This window comes from Nestor notabilis, unplaced genomic scaffold (genome assembly GCF_000696875.1).
Source record: "Nestor notabilis isolate BGI_N333 unplaced genomic scaffold, ASM69687v1 scaffold5205, whole genome shotgun sequence".
In the NCBI taxonomy this organism is placed as follows: domain Eukaryota; kingdom Metazoa; phylum Chordata; class Aves; order Psittaciformes; family Psittacidae; genus Nestor; species Nestor notabilis.
This window is the reverse complement of record NW_009927797.1, coordinates 38,551-55,633: the sequence shown is the minus strand read 5'-3', so window position 1 is coordinate 55,633 and position 17,083 is coordinate 38,551. Positions and strand designations below refer to the sequence as shown.

General features: G+C 35.8%; 1 protein-coding gene across 3 annotated transcripts in view; it reads right to left on the bottom strand.

Moving 5' to 3' along the window:
• CEP170 (centrosomal protein 170kDa) overlaps window positions 1–17,083 on the bottom strand; it is a 72,692-nt gene that overhangs the window by 25,656 nt on the left and 29,953 nt on the right. For all 3 annotated transcript variants that reach the window (XM_010014213.1, XM_010014214.1, XM_010014215.1), the window contains exons 10-11: window positions 9,401–9,550; window positions 2,946–3,072 (exon numbers count right to left, since the gene is read on the bottom strand). In XM_010014213.1, the coding sequence (XP_010012515.1) occupies window positions 2,946–3,072; window positions 9,401–9,550 (277 nt within the window). The remainder of the gene's footprint in view (window positions 1–2,945; window positions 3,073–9,400; window positions 9,551–17,083) is intronic.

Below are 17,083 nucleotides of genomic sequence, written 5' to 3'. Positions count from 1 at the left end.
CTCTTTCCTCCTGTTCTACTACAAACAGGCAGAATTTCTTCCCAAACATGGATAAGGTTGGTTGTAACTGAACAATTGCCTGCTTTTGTGGCATCTTGGGCTACTTAGTACTTTGCTGACACTCTGTGGCTGTACACTGCAAAAGCGAACAACTTCATGAACATTTGTGGCATTCTTACAGAGGGACTATGGTATTTTTTTCCTGCTCCATTGTAATTTCAGTAAGTATGTTCCATAATATGGGCTAGGATTGCTCTCATATGAAAACTTTCCTTTTTATAGATAGAAGAACTTGAGCTACGTAAGGTATGCTCTCCTTGAAATCACTCTCTTTTAGCCAGATGTGTACACTGCACCATATACATGAATGTAAAATTTTTACACTTTCATAGTAAATTAGAATAGGTACAATACAAATCACTGGTATATCAGCATACCATTACAATAGGGAGTGTAAAGCAAGTCTTCCTAAACACATTCAACACCAGATTTCAAAGCCACTGAATAGAGTAAGATCCCCCTCTTTCCTCATTACTTGCCTGTTCCACAGCTCAAGGTCTTGTCCCAACAAAAGTCTACAGACTCTCCCCCTGAGACACTCTTTTTTTCTCTTTCAGCAGTACTGAAAAGCCCTACTCATGAAGAATTTACTATGGTTGAGAGAGCAAAAAGAATGTTTTTAACCCAAACGAGACACTGTAGATATAGAAATATATTGAAAAATTTATAAAAAGCATAAAAAGCATCAAAAGAATGCAATACTACTGCTAAAGCACTTTCATTGAATTCTTGGTGGATACATATTTTTCTTTAGGCAAAAAAATATGGCCATCCCATGAACAGGTGCAAGGAGTAATTGATACTGAATACCCCCATTTTAGAAATGAAATTTTATTTTTCTATCACGACTGTGTCCTCCTTGGCTGTTCAACAAACATAGCAGTTACACTGTCAGGAACAAGCACATACAGAGATAATATGAATTGCTCTATGAATTGCTCTGACTTTCAGCATTTGGATAGAAAATAATTCTTTTTGCAGTTTATTTACCAGTTGTTGCAACATAATGTGACATACATACTAACACACTTCTGTCAATTCACTTTACACCAGGAGATATCAATAAACAACAGTTCTGTATACCCTGTTGGGAATCTTTCTATCAAGGCTTGCACCAGCATTGGCTGTTTGGATACAGTTTGTACACAATTGTACATATGTATAATTACACATATTTGCTACTTTCTGAGCCCTTCAATCTTTCTTTTCTCTTTGCACAGTACCACACCTTTGATGAAGAATGTAAAATGACTCACATCATATACAAAAAATATAATCCGTGTTAGGATGCTCATTTGAGAATCAGGTGGCATCTCTGAAATTTAAGGAAGGTTTTCTAATTCCTAGACTATTTTTCTCAGAAATTATAAAAAAAAGTGAAGGATCAATGAAAATCAGCATGATTGCTACCTGTGAAGATTGACTTCTCTCGGACAGACCTACCAGATCCAATCTTTTACATACATTTAAGCATGTAACTTGTTTCTTGGTGAATTTCTGTCCTGGGTTCAGCTACAGCAGTCATTTTTTCTCCTTCTTAGTAGCTGGTGCAGTGCTGTGGTTTTGACTTTCAGCCTGGGAACAGCGCTGATAACACCAATGCTTTTAGTTGTTGCTAAGTAATGTTTACTCCAACCAAGGACTTTCTCAGTCTCGTGCTCTGCCAGGGAGGAGGGGAAGCCGGGAGGAAGCAGAGACAGGACACCTGACCCAAACTGGCCAAAGGGCTATTCCATACCACAGCACGTCATGCCCAGTACATAAAGTGCGGGGAGTCACCCAGAAGGGGCAGATCGCTGCTCAGGTTGGGCTGGGTATTGGTCGGCGGGTGGTGAGCAATTGCATCCTCTTCCCTAGTTATTTCCCTTATCATTATTATTATTGGTGGTAGCAGTAGTGGTTTGTATTATACCTTAGTGACTGGACTGCTCTTATCTCAGCCCGTGGGAGTTACATTCCTCCGATTCTCCTCCCCATTCCTCTGGGAGTGGAGGGAGGAAGAAGGGGAGGCAGTGCATGAGCAGCTGCGTGGTTCTGAGTTACTGGCTGGGCTTAAACCACGACGGTTTCAAAGAGTCTTTAGTAGGAAAAAGATCTGGAGTTGACCCAAGAAGGTGGGTCCTCAGCAAGAAAAACAAAGAACTAAGGTAATTTTTTTCTCTGCAATAGGCCTGACTGCTGGGACTAGGTTTTCAGACTAAGCAGGGAGAGAATCACACGGTTCCACTCTAAGAGCAGTAAAGATTTGGGTTTATCAGTTGAAAATGCAGTCTTCTGAGTGCTTACAGGTCAAAGATGAGGCTTGCTCTGAAATTGTAACAGACATAGATTCTTGAAAAATATAAAGAAACACAGCAGCTAAAACAGAAAAGTAAAGAACACATTACACTTCTGAATATAAGTTTTTGTGAAGAAAGAAAAAAAAGAAAAAACCCTAAAAAGGTCCTCAAAACTATAGGAGAAAACAAAATTAGTCTATTCACCCAATTTCTAGTAAAAGGTTACTGTACATGTTCTGTAGATAGTAGTATATCTTCAGAAGCAGTGTATACACAAAAGCATTTCTACTTCTAAACCATTTTTGTTTTCCCTGATCTTTTAAACTTTTTTTTTTGATGCTGAAAATTTTAAATTCAGCTGGAATAAGAGGAAATGCTGGAACTGTAGGGATTTTTACTTTCAGAATAAGAAGCGTTCATTAACATGACATCCCTTTGTAGTTATTAGTCCATTTTATATTGAAGAGGTATATTAACTCCACCACAATTCACAAGTATCAGCATAAGAAACAAAACAGATACTAAGAAAGCTGTTTATGTAGGTACTCTTTACTTCCTTTCATAGGTTTCTTCAGCAGAAATTATGACAAGAACAGCTTTTAATACCGTTTTCTAGTGGAAGAGACATGGATGACTCCAATCTGATGTCATCTTGGTCATGACGTGTGTGATTAGCAGCCAAACTGGCCCACTGTGATACCCAACGTTTACTTCCAGGGGCAGTAGAACCTTCCTAAGAAAGAAAAAAAGAAGAAAAATTACAGCAGTTTGATAAAAAGCATGTCCCCTTCCCAGGTTTTTCCTGAATATGTCAGACACTATGTCCCTGGAAGAAGTTGAAGAAGGAGTTTACCTTGGTATGTTTTACAGTTACCAGCTCTAGAATGGCAAAAAACCAAAATTATACAGCCGCACAATCAGCACTGAATAAAGAACATATCCTAGTGCAGCAAACTCTTAAACATCAGAATCTGTATCAAACATACAAGTTTTAAAACAAGGTTATTTTAGTCCTCAGCTCAGGGGTGGGGTGTGGAAGTATGTGTGTTAAATATGTTTAAGGAAGTCAAGAAAGTGACATTTTACCAGCTTAGAAGACCTCCTTGTCCAGATTAACTACTACATTTACTTCATTACAGAAAGACTACCTTAAGGACTAAAAGAGTAAGATAATTTATGATGGAAAGGAAAGGAAGATTAGGTTGTTTGGCCCAAACAAAAAAAAAATGGAAGCAACAATTCGTTTTAATCCATCCTACCGGGTAACTGTGAAGTCAAGGTAATCAGTATCGGATCATATTTTGTGGCCAACCTAGAAAGGAAATTAACTTACTTCCTTGACAGTAACTCTTTCGAACCCCCAGAAAGTTTTAAAATGTAAAAAAAAAATAAATATAAAATTAAGCCATCTTTTTAATCTTGTGTTGTTATAGTATCTTAATTAAAAAACAAACAAATCAACCAAAACAGAAAAGCACCCTTATTTCCAAATTTAATGCAATATTACTGTTTTATCCAATATATTGTAGTTTCTCTCACGCACATCTCCCCAAAAAGACAGCAGGCAACTGTTGATGTATATATGTGTGCACCTGCACATGTGGGCTGTACACTGTCAAAGACTATATAGAAGTTTACATAGTCTAATTTATTGGACTCAAAAGACAAAGAAGTGTAAATGACAGAACTTGTTGACTACAGTTCCAAAGGAGTTACATAACCATAGGCAAGTCAAACAAGAAATCACAATTTAAGACCAACGAAGAGAGATGGAAGGGACATGGAAACACCAGTAAGTTGTTTCATAAGGAGATTTGTAGGAGTTATTTCAAAAGTTACCTGAAGCTCTGCTGCCTGTTCATATCTTGGCACTACTTTTCAAAATGGTGATTTTTGTCTAATCCCTTGGCCACTCTGGGATTTTAGTCTTTGACCAGGAACCAACTCAATAAATTTTCTAAGATTTATTTTGCAGCAATGGAATGGTGAACAATGTCATCTGGTGTTACTTCCTTCAAATTAAAAGTTACTTAGATATTTGAGAAGACTTGGATTTATGACCTTGAATTTCTCCCGATTAAACGAACGACCTTAATTAACGCACACAAGTGGAACATCACAAATCTCTTTCAGAATATTACAAATGTAGAAAGTCAGAGACACATCAAATAAGTTATTTGACTTATGCATATTTCCACATTGTGAATTCATTTCTTAGAATCAAAATGTTATAAAATACAAGTCTAACAACAGCAAATGGAAGCAACTGAATGTTTCTGTTATTTATTGGCATTTTTGAACACAATGCAAGGAAAAGGGTGCTGAAAGAATATTACAAAACCCCCATGCAAATATATGCAGCATTTATAGATTGACAACTACTGCTGAAGCCTCATTTTTCCTTCATATCTCTAAACTTTCTCTATTTCCTGCCTGTACTAGTGAACTTCCATCTTCAAGAAACCTATTAATTACAGCCAAACCAAAATATGACAGACATCCCCACTTCCTTTGTTACAGAAAACACCAACCAGTTCCTTGTGTACTGCCAATTCCAGAGACAGACATATGATAAGTATTAGAAATCTGAACTCTACTTCACAATAAATATATTATGACTTTGCAGATTAGCTATAGTAAAGCAACATAATATTTTTCTCTGAAAATAATCACACTGCAAAAAAAAAAAGTGTTCTACTTAGCAGTGGATGTAAATGTGTACTCTGACAAATCTACATACTAAAGCACAAAAACTCTGAAAAAACTATGAAAAGCAGCTTCTTTTGATAGTAGTCTAAGCACATCCAAAAGGTCAAAGGTTTATAAAACACACATTACAAAAAGTCACATTCAGTTATCCTAATGTTCTTCCTATAATCCATATCCATTTTTAGGAAAGTAAGCAATCCTCCAAATCTACTCTTGAATACCAAAAGGAATTTCCCAGTCTTTCAGAAAAGCTGGGTTCATGTAAGAGATATCAACATTTCAACTTCCGTGTTAAATCTGCTTTCCCTTTTGCTTATTGCATATACAAACTAAATCGGACTAACAGATCTTCATTAAATGGACCAGTGGATTTCTGTGGATTTATTATTCCAGCCTGAAGATTTAGGGCTTCAGGTTCTACATCTGAAAAAACTTCACAGCGCACACACAGGACACCTGGAAGTATCCATACTTGGCATTTCAAAGCAAAATAATTGGGTTTTTTTGAAATAAATTTCACCAAGCTGAATAAAAAAGAAAAAGAAGTCCTTTCAGACACATACTCCAGTCATCTCATGTTGTAAGAATTGTATCATGCCATCCTTTCATAAACTGAAGTGCTGTCTTGAAAGCAGTTCTTTCAGTGCCTCCTCACTCTAACTGCCTCAGGACCATATTCTCCAGGGGTGACGATTTTTTTTTCAAATTTCCATGCTCACTTATTTAAAGCCAATGTCTTCACATTCGTTCCTGGAACAACACTGACATCTATCTCAAATAGCTCTTTTTCTTCTGATGCATTTAGTCCTCTTATACAGCAAACCCCAGCAACTATATCCATCTCAGCCACTACTTTGCTATACTAAATGAAAATGAACTGTATCAATCCGTTCTTGTGAAGTCAAACTCTATGCCCTTAATAATCTGAGTCATCCTCTTTGTACCTTCTCTAATCTTGTATTCACCCTTCTTAATCAAGAAGGGTGCTGCTAACAATTCTACGGCCACTATTTCAGAGGAAATTTCACCAGCGCTTTCTACCATGGCAACAACACTGACCTCTTCTACTTAACAATACATTGTTCCAAGGTCATATTTGCCTTTTCACAGCCACATGATACTAGTGACACAATCATCCTATGTTTCAGTATAGCATCTAAGTTCAAACAAAAAGTAAGCATCAAACTTCAGATCAAATAGTTTGCTCTACAGAAGGGCAGGAAATTAGTGTAATTAGGACAAACAAAAGGAAATACAGCCTCTGAATACACACAGCAGTTCTCTGCTTCTGGAAAGCAATATAGCAAATATTTACACAAATGAAATTATTCAGAATTCAGAATGTCAGCAGTATTATTTCTTTTATCTTCAGGGGGAAAGACATGAAATGAGCATTCAAAACAGGAAAGGAACATTGTAATTAATGGCACTGGTGACCCTGCAGATGCAGAACCAGGTTTCATCTAAAAAATGCAGCAGCCTTATCAAAAAATTTAAAAAACTCCAACACAAACCAAACAAAAACCAGGTATGTTCTTAGAAGCACATCAAAGACAATGTTGTTAAAGCAGGTACATTTTTTAAGAACTGTGGTTAGCACAGACAACTGACCACTGAAAATTAAATGGAAGCTGGATGTATAAATCAGAGCCAAAATGTCTACAATGTTATTATTAATCAAGCTTACATAGTAAGAATAAATAACAAGAACAACAACAATATCCTCTTTGTTATCTATCTTATTGAATTTTTGTTCTTAAATCACACTTACCTCGGTTGGCAAGTGGCAGCTTATAATATAGAAAATAAAAACATTTAAATATTTTAAATAGATGGATTTAGTATTTTTTACTGCCTATCTGTAATCACTGAAAAGGCAGGAACCAGTGCATGCAGGCTCAATCCAACTGTGTCAGACATGCACTCTGCATTACATTTAGTCTCATGACATACACTACTCCAAAGTACCAAAGCTTGTCATATCAAAGGAAAAGCTGAGAATTTCCTTTTAAGAAAAGCAGTCTTTTAGGTTCTTTCCAAACATGTTATTCATGATACTTCACAAACCCTGTAAAGTTAAGATACATAAGTTCAGAATAATCTTTCAACCCCAAAATTGTTCTTATAGGATCTTCATAATTTCCCAAGCCATCTTTTCCATTTTCTTGAATTGAAATATCTTAAACTTTTATTCTCTGCTTTTTCTATGTCAATCATATTCTACATTTTGCCTCATTCTGCTAAATCATCTAGAGGTACAACTGTGATGGGCAGCTGGAAGAAGGTCTACGCAGAACCTGAGTGGATGCAAGTCTTGAACACTGAGCTACCCTGAGGTTACCTGACTATTTAGCCAAGATATTCAACAAGGTTTATTAACTTATGATCTGCAGCCTGGTAATGCAGTAAGTCTCCCAAAAACCACAAGCAGAAAAGTTTGTACATAATGAGAACATGATACCCACATATTTTACAAATCAAACACACTTGCCTCTCTCTCTACCTTTATAATGATAAAACAAACTGAGTGTAAGTTCTAGTAATAAGACTTGAAATATTACAATATTCTCTCAAGAGTTATTCTCATTATTGTTTTCCCATTATGATACTACAAAACACACCTTTATTTTTCAGATTTTTTTCTGATTTAGCTTTTCTTTTACATACATATCAAACAACTTCTATTTTTAACTTTCTCTGGTAAGCTTTTTTCCATCTTCATCTGTCCTCTTCTTACACTAATTCTTTCTATATACACATTGTTTCTGTCAGTTTTGATCCTTTACCAACTGAACAATTTTAATTTTTTCCCGTCATCTCTTGTAATTATCTTGTAAATTAAGACTATGCCAAATAACCCATTCCCTTTCTATGTACACCTTTGTATTCAGCAAAGCATCCACAGTAATAAAAAGGCACAATTCTTGCAATTTCAGCCTAAATCAAAGCAAGTTTTAGTATGCCATTGCCAGAAGGATTCTTACACCTGCCCTATGACTGCAGAAGTCTCAGTCTTCTAAAATTAAACCCTGTTATTTGCAAAATATGACACCTGGAAAGGTAGATTATGTTCATAAATCATATATTCTTCTGCTGCTTATAAAATTACAGAAATACTTTTAAAACTCTTGAAAACTGATACAGCACAAAAAAGCTGACTGCTGCAAAAGCCATGAAAAACAAGAGAGAGAGAGACTGTAGTTATAAATTCATGCAAAGAAGCAAGGCGAAAGCCAAAGTTTGTCAAATTCTTCCACATAAAATGACCATGCTGTATGGCAATAATTTACTCCAAGCAGCAACCTTAGGGAAACTAGTCAAAGATAGTAACCTAGATGCAGTAACATACTTAGTGTATCAAGACTGCACAACAGCTAAAATACAACCATGAGAAAGCAGACCTCCTCTAGGAGGAACAGATTCCTAGATACTAAACCCAATGTATTCACATGGCAGGCACACAAAGTTATACTTTAAGCTCTTGATATCTTCCAGAAGATTTGCTTATTTATGAAGTTTGCTAATTTACAGGATCATACTTCAGTAACAGTTTGCCATGGCAAGTAGAAGAGTGGTATGCTTCGTTACTGTTACCAGATTAATTCTGCTCCAGTGTGAGCCTGTTCTGTTCCCAACACATTTCAAGTTATAGTTTATCCATGACAACGACATTAGAATGTCACCCAAGATTTCAATATGAAATACAATTAACATCTAGCTTGCGTGCATATTCTGAGTCATATACAAAGAACAGGCATTTTCCTTTTCCTGATCTTTCACCAACTGATCAAATTATATTCCTTCCGAGGCAAGTGGCTCCTCATGAGTGGCATCTCACTTGAGAACTCAAACTGTGAATATAAAAACCTGGAGCTCTCTGGCTTTGCAAAAAAATCTGAAATGTATTATCCACCATTTTCTTCCTAGCTGACTTTGTATCACACATTAAACGCACACACCTTATTTCTGAATTTTAATATAGCTACTTGCTTTAGGCTAAAAAACATAATCAGCTTTTCCTCAGTTCTGCTGCATAACTTACAAGAAGTGTATGCTGTACAAATGTATGTTGCAATATAATGTTGTAAGGAAGCTCTTGCTACATTTCCAATACGCTGGTGTTAGTGCACATAGAAAGGCAGCAAAGTTGAAAACCTTCACAATGTAATGTACCTGTCTCTGACAGAGAAGTTGTGATAATGCAATAAAGGCCTAAGAAAAGTAAAATATTTATAAATCTGAGCTAATGTTTTCCAGGCATAGTTTTGTTTGTTGTTTAACACTTACTGGTCACTTATTAGTGCTCTCTCTTATTGGAAGAAAAAAGAAGACCTTCAAAAATTAAATTCTACCTCTGTGTCAAGAAATCCAGTTGTACTCAGTGGTCTTTTTTCTTCCAGCACTACTGTAGCAGAATTTATAGCCCAATCTTTTACTAAATCTTTCTGGTTCTCGTTGATAACAGGCCTATTATAATCCTGGCTGTCATCCACTCCAAATACCTGAAAATGAAACAAACCATTACATAAATTAACCCAATACCATCCTCATACAATGTTCAATGTTAATGGATGGATGGTGGCATGCTGGATAGTGAGTTTGAATAGCTTTTGCTGTATTATGCTTATCTGTCATCTTGGTGAAATCTACAAACTAAATAGAAAAAATATCTACAGCAATTATAAAAAGAGCAGAACTCTATGTCAACATTGTGAAAAGTCAAGGAACTGCTAGTTGGAATGGTCAGGTGTGTAAAAATGACACTTAGATGAAAGAAACAGAAGGTAAAGGCAAAATCTTAACAAAACCCATTCGACATTCAATTTCCCAATTAAGGAAAAAACCAATCACTGGAACCACCTCATTTTTACATTTTTGCTATTACCTAATGAAAACAAGAAATACAAATGCTTATATGTGTTATTAATATGTTGATTTGTTTCTCTAATACAAATAGAATTTCAGTTTTTAATTTGTTAGGGACTTAGCAGATGTTAGAAGTCCACCAGGTTTCACAAGCCATGTAGACTCATCTCATTCAAGATGTGACTTGCCATAGTTGCTCTACTACGCTCTTTCCTACTGAAGTTTGTATTGATCCCTTCTGCTTGTGATAGAAAAATTTTTCCATGACATTTAAAAACCATTGCTCAGAGAAAAGTACTAGAAAAATGTTATTACCAAGGCACTTTAGTAATAAGGACTTAAGCAGGAAAGCCAGTATATTGTCCATCAAATTTCTTATGAGTCATAGATACTAAGGAATATGAATTGCTTTCAGAATCAATGCATACTTCAAAGATTATTTTAGATAATATTTTGTATGTTGGAAACATAATTTATAAAATCTATCAATTTTTGCCTAGGCATTAAATTCAATACTTTACAACTAAGAACTTGGGAATTAAAAAAAAATTACAGAATAAAAATGGAAACACACACAGAGATTAAAACCTGCTGCTAAATCAAAAATTGTTTTGTCGTAGAGAAAGACAAAGATAATGAAAGAAGGAAATTAATTCCATCGAGGTTATTCTCCTGTAAAAAATACTACTACTGCAAAGGACAAAAAGACATACAGAATTATTTTTTCCCCCTAACTGTTCTGTAATTCAGTTTTGCACAGCAAAGCCAGAGGTTTATTAAAAATCTGAACAAGTTTAGTGTATTTTAAATGGATTCACCACTAGATGGCCACAAACAATAATGGTTTTTAGTGTCTGACAAGTAGATGAAGGAAAAAAAAATTACAATCAGGCACCCTGTCACTTAACCCCTGCTTATGCTCTTCTAAATGTCCAGAAAGATGTTGCTACAGCATTTATACATTTATAACTGAGGAAGCTTTTTCAAACGCTTTCTGCAATTCCAAAATTCAGGCAGTGCTCCCAGATTTTCAATCTATACATTAATCAAGACTACATATACTTCTGATTTGTACAGTTGTGGCAATTTTTGAAGATACAAACCAGTTATTGTCCACTGCCTCCTTTCTTTGAACACACCACTATTCTGCAGCCAGTTTTTTTCCTGTTTAATGTAGTTCCATTGATTAGATTATGTGTTCCTTTAAATGAAAGGAAATTCTGATTTTATCACATAAGCACTTGAATAAGAATATGAATTCAACAATTCCATCTAATCAGGACTGCAGGAGTAAATTGCTGCCTGTAAATTGTTTCATATTATTACCTGGTGGCACATTCATTTACCATGTCAAATTCCTTGACTTGTATCACAAACAGCAGCACACATGGCTTCTTTCAGTTTTACCTTTTCTAGTACTGAAATCCTATTTAAGCAAATCTTGTTATTTTTGTTCTATTACTGAAATTACTGCAAAACCAAATTTGAATATTGCCTATTTTTACTGTGAAAGGTAATATGGGTAGCAGTTGACCCAAGTAATAGATTTAACTCCTAATACTACTCCTAATGCTCCCTCTGTATATATAGTGGGGATATTACAGGCCAGAAAAGATAAGCAAAACATCTGGTAACACTAGTACTACAAAGGGAAAGCATCTCCTTCAATAAATGTAAATTTTTGCACTACACATTCATTCCACATCTGGGAGCACTGGTATGTGCATGCACCTGCCCTAAGTTCCATGGCCACACAACTGTAAAGCTCCTCTTCTTAGCAACAAAGAAAAGATTCACACAAGTGCGATCTAGCCCAAAAGACTATGTTTCAAAACTGTGATATATATAAAACCCCTTTGAAAACAACGCCATTAATGCATAATTAAGACTTTAAATATAAAAGCCTATGCAAAAACCAAAACAACTCATGTTTAGTGTTTGACAGTATCTCTTACACACCTGTCACATGTCTGCAGAAAATGAATACTATCAGAATTTCAGGATCACTATTCCACTTAGTACACTGTTCACTAAATAATGAGAGTATAGCCTCAACAGAAACAGCCATGGTATAACCTTAAGGTTTATGCTGGATATCATCTCTCTACCATTTAGGAAAATGTAGTTTGTACTTTATAGTTTGTTCTGATAAGGTACGTGTACAAACAATGGGCTGTTGTGATTGAAGCCTGAATGGAGACCTCTATCTTCCTACAAATACTGAAAAATATTCTTCAAGGCTTCCAAGTCTTCAGTTGATTCTGTTCTTTTAAGTATCTTCATGATTTCAAAGTCGTTTAGGGAAATCTAGGAGATAACTTAACCGAACCAAAAAAATCCTGAGGAAATGCTGATGACACCCATCGCTGCATCTTTTATATATATTTATACAAAAAGACTGAAGTTTCTTTCTGTAAAGCTTGTATTTTTTCAGAAGCAGCAGCTACAGTTTGAAACAGAAGCAACTACCACATGTATCTTGATTAACTGTATTTTAGGGAAGAAAAAGACGAAGCCAGATTCCACAATACAGGTTTGGACACAGCAAGGTGTTTGAAACATGAGAAGAATGCCTTTTTTGTTTTATTTTTGATAAACAAGGTAAAAGGATTCTATGTGTTCATTTAAAACTTCAAGAACTTTCCTAACCACCTCAAATCACACATATCCAGCACACAGCTATGAGTGAAAAGAATAGTTTCATAAAACTTTTACACATTTTTGTATCACTGTAAACAATAAGGACTTTCACAAAATCATGCGTTTTTAGAGAGAGTTTGAGGTTTGAGGAGTAACAAATTTATTTTTTAACTTAGGTAGCAGTATGTACTGTGAAGAAAACAATTCCTAGATTCTTATTTTTTTTTAAACAGATACTAATGCTAGTTCTTTAAATAGAAGTAATTAAACAACCAAACTACCAGAGAAAGGTATTTCCAAGCTAACAGCTTCCTACAAGCAATCATTCTGGAAAGTTAGTTTTCTGCCCTACTCTATTTTTATGAAATTGTATTTTAGCAGAAAGACTAGATTATTTCATCCTGAATGCTTCAAGTTTGCTACAAGATTAAAAAAAAAACCCAAAAAAACATAACCCAAAAAACATAAAAAACCCAAACAAAAAAAAAAAAAACAACCCCAAACCAAACAAACAAAACTCCCACACAAACAAAATGAAAAGCCAACCGCCCAAAAAAAAAAAAACCAACCCTAAAAACCAAGGATAATAATTTTCCCAGAATCCCTGAAATCTGACTCACAGGGAATAATCTAGGCACTGTACCAATCCGCACCATTACAAGGGGTTCCTGCAAGGTCTTTGCCACATGGCTGTAATGGCAGAACTGTCAGAAACATTGTATAAACTGTGGTGGTGGTGTTTAAAAATAACTACTTTATTGTTATGAAGCATGAAACAATTTCCATTGCAAATCAGGACATTTTGAATAGCAAGGGAATAACAACATTGCTGTAGAAAGAACAAGCCTCACTTATGAAATGTAGTTCAACATAATTTTGTTCAACCTGAAAACCAGTTGACCTCTTAAACAAATGGACCAACAGGTCAGACTGCATTTAGTTTTGATCCTCCCTGGTACACAAGAGACACTGTCTAACTGGAAGGGTCTCAGCAGGGCCTGTGTGGAGAGGCTGGGCAAGCTGTACTTGATCATTTTGGAGAAGGAAAGACTTTGGAGGTGCCTAACAGCAGCCCCCCAGTACCAACGGGGAGCATATCAAGATGATAGCCAGATTCATCACAGTGGAGCATGGCAGAAGGACAAGGGATAACTCACGTAAGTTGAAACAAGAAAGGTTCAGACAGGATATAAAGAAAAGCTTTTTCACTTCAAGGACAGCCAAACAAGTCTCTGTCCTCGTAGGGCATGAAGACCCAAATGCATAAAGTCCTGGGCAACCTGTCTGACCTCAAAGTTGGTCCAGCTTTGAGCAGAGGGTTGGACTAGAGACGTCCTAAGGTCTTTTCCAGGTTCTGTGATCCTACAATCCTTAGTAACAGTGATCTTAGATAATAACTTAGCATCTCAGGTTAGCCTTCTAGCTCAAAGAGTCAGTCTTGAGAAAGCCCAAAGGGAAATCCCTTGATTTCTCTGTTGCTGAACTGCTAACACTATAGCTGACATATAATAAAGTCTCCTAAATCATTAGGGGACAACAGAGTTCCTGACACATACATTTAAATTTCAGAGCAATGAACAGTAAGCTCTCCAAAGACGCTCCTGTGGTGCTCCATTTACATTCCGTGGTTTGATCAGTAAAAGAAAGGGACAAAACACCAGGCTAAAAATACAAGAAGTCCCAAAGCATCATGCTGTTACTCGCTGGAATGCAAACTCAGCCTGATAAGTACAGATGTGAAGTATGAAATAACTGATGGCAAAACAATTGCACCTCAATGTCGATAATAATAAACATAATCACTTTATCTCAGCAACAGTTTTCCCAATATTGTAACTGAAAATATAACTAATTTCTAAATAATAATTTCTAAAATTTTTATCCAGTAAAAACCAAGAATCAACAAAATCTATGTAACACAAGATGCAATCATTGCAAGAAGCCTTAGCATATTTTTGGGGTCATGAGCTACAGGACCAAATCTGATCATGTGCCTTGCCCTCTTCTGCAGTAGCTAATTTTGTAGAAAGCAGAGTAATCTGTTTTGGCAGCCTATACGCATTTCCCTGTGAAAACAGCTCATGACTCAGAGCACACCTACCTGTCACAATAGCTGAAATACAGCTTTAACACAAGCTAGCTTTCATGATCAGGAATTGGTCCTTCTTCACTCTTCTCCTTCTCCTCTTCCCCTGCTCCCCAACAGGTGAATTTTTGTACCATAGATGAACTATATTAGAGGTCAGTATAACTTTAGGATTAACTATAAAAAATAATGATTCTTTATAACCATAGAAGCTGGGTGTTTTTTTTTTTTATTGATATATATAAGAGACTCTAGAAATAAAAACAAAAACTGGTCAGAACGATTAATGGCAAGAGGAATCATTTTTCCTAAATCAAAAAGATTAGCTACTTACTACACAAAGAATTAGAAAGCATTCCTAAGAAGACTAACACAAACTAAGCGCATAAATCTTATTCAAAATACAAATCTGAAGAATTCTATCTAGGTTTAAAGTTTTGAGTTTCTGACGTTTCCCTAATAGTCTTACCACTGTAGTCTTAATATAAAGGATATGCAGCAATTACTAATATTAGTAAGATTAACAGAAAAGCAACAAATAAAGATTCTAGCTGCAATTCAGAGAGCTGTAACTAGGCACCTATCCATTAATGATGGTTATTTGTATTTGAATAATTCTCCTTTACTTCTTTCAGATCCTATCAACAGTTACAGTCACAATCTGGAGACATATTTGAAAAAGATGATGATTTAAATGCTCACAGTTTCAGTGGAGGCAATCTGTATACAAGAAGCAGAACAAAAGCCAAAAACTGCGCAAAAGGAAATTCAAATTCAAGTTAATAAAAAGCAAACTAAATCAAAGTAGAGCACAGGTAAGGGACAAGGAGCCACAAGTGGACAGTGCATTAAAGACAGGACCATGTAAATAAAACAAGGAGCAAGTGATTAAGTTGGAAATAAGATATTTGCCACTGTAAAGTGATGGGAATATAAATCATAATAGCAATTATGTTTCATAACTTTTTAGAGGAAAGGAAGATGATGAGTGTATTTGATTGTCAGGGAAGTCAAATAAAAGTATATTTCAGAAGCTGAGCTGTGAACTGATACAGTCAGTCTTGGAAACACAAGCTGGATTTGGACACAGTTTGGATGTACTAAGCAAGAAAAAGGAAGTGTAAATAAGCCACACTCAGAGGATGCTTGATTGACAGGAAGAAAAGATTCCAGAGAGCAGGGAAATGGAAGAGGCTTCAGATCCATATCGCAGATCATCTTGGCAATGCTGTGCTTAGTGTTCAGACTGAGCTCCTCATAATTCTTCCAAAGAAGGCAGTCCAGACATTCATAATATACAGTTAATGGGTTGTTAAAAGTCAGTTAGTGATCAGATAGAAAAGACAAAAGGTAAACAATTTCTTCCCACCTTTGAGAAAGCGTGATGAGCCAGAGCACAGTGCCGAAGCTCTCTTTGTGTTTAGCTACTGCAAGAACTGTGTTTAACAAACTTGCTTCTGAGAAATCTGAGTTTAATAGTTTTCGCTTGTTCTTGGCAGTTATCCTAGCCATCCCAGGCGAACAGACTGTGTTCTGTGCAGGGCATATCTCATGAATAGCCATGGATTTTCACAGAAGCTGTTTATGTCATTTTAACTATATATTGAAGATACAGAATCAGACGTAAGACGCTCTGGTCTAAAAAAAGCTACATATGCAAATGAAAACGATCAACATGCCAAGTCTAATAACTTCCTCTTACCAGGCACCAGTTACATATTTACACGCATACATATTTTGCACCTGTTTGCCATAGTGAAGAGTTAATTCTCTTTAGAATTCCAAATTCAAAAGGAAAAAAAATAAGTTCAAATACTGTAAGACTCCTTCCCTTGGAAGAAAAAAAAAAAAACCAACAAACCAAACATCCTCTGAACTCCTGATTAAATTTATATGCTCAGAAGACCTAGTAGGCTTCAACTCTTCTACTCACTTTTCAGCATTGCAGTCATACAATATGGTCATTCTGCTACCAAAACACTCCATGAGGCTAAAAGGCATCTTTCTATAAGAAATTGCTGAAGCAATGGTAAAACAATTAAACCTAGAGGATGTGAAAAGACAGAAGACCTGAAAGTAATTTTCTGAAAATAGAGATATCTGTCTTTTTTCCTTAAACAGTCACTGAAACATGCTGCGATATTCCCCGCCTTCCCCCCCACCCCCAACTCACTCCCTACCTATTGATTCTTTTCAGGTAGTTTGTCATTTCCAATCTTACAAAAATTTGCTAAGATGAGTTCCATAACATGTATGCTAACTCCATAACAAGAGGAGTTAGAATAACATGCATATTAAGCATTGTAATGAAGAACATCTCCCTTCCTTGCTCCACTTGCACTGTAAATATAAGGTTTTGGACCAAAATAATTTTAGTAAAAGAGTTCATAGATCATAGATTAGTTAGGGTTGCAAAGGACCTTAAGATCATCTAGTTCCAACC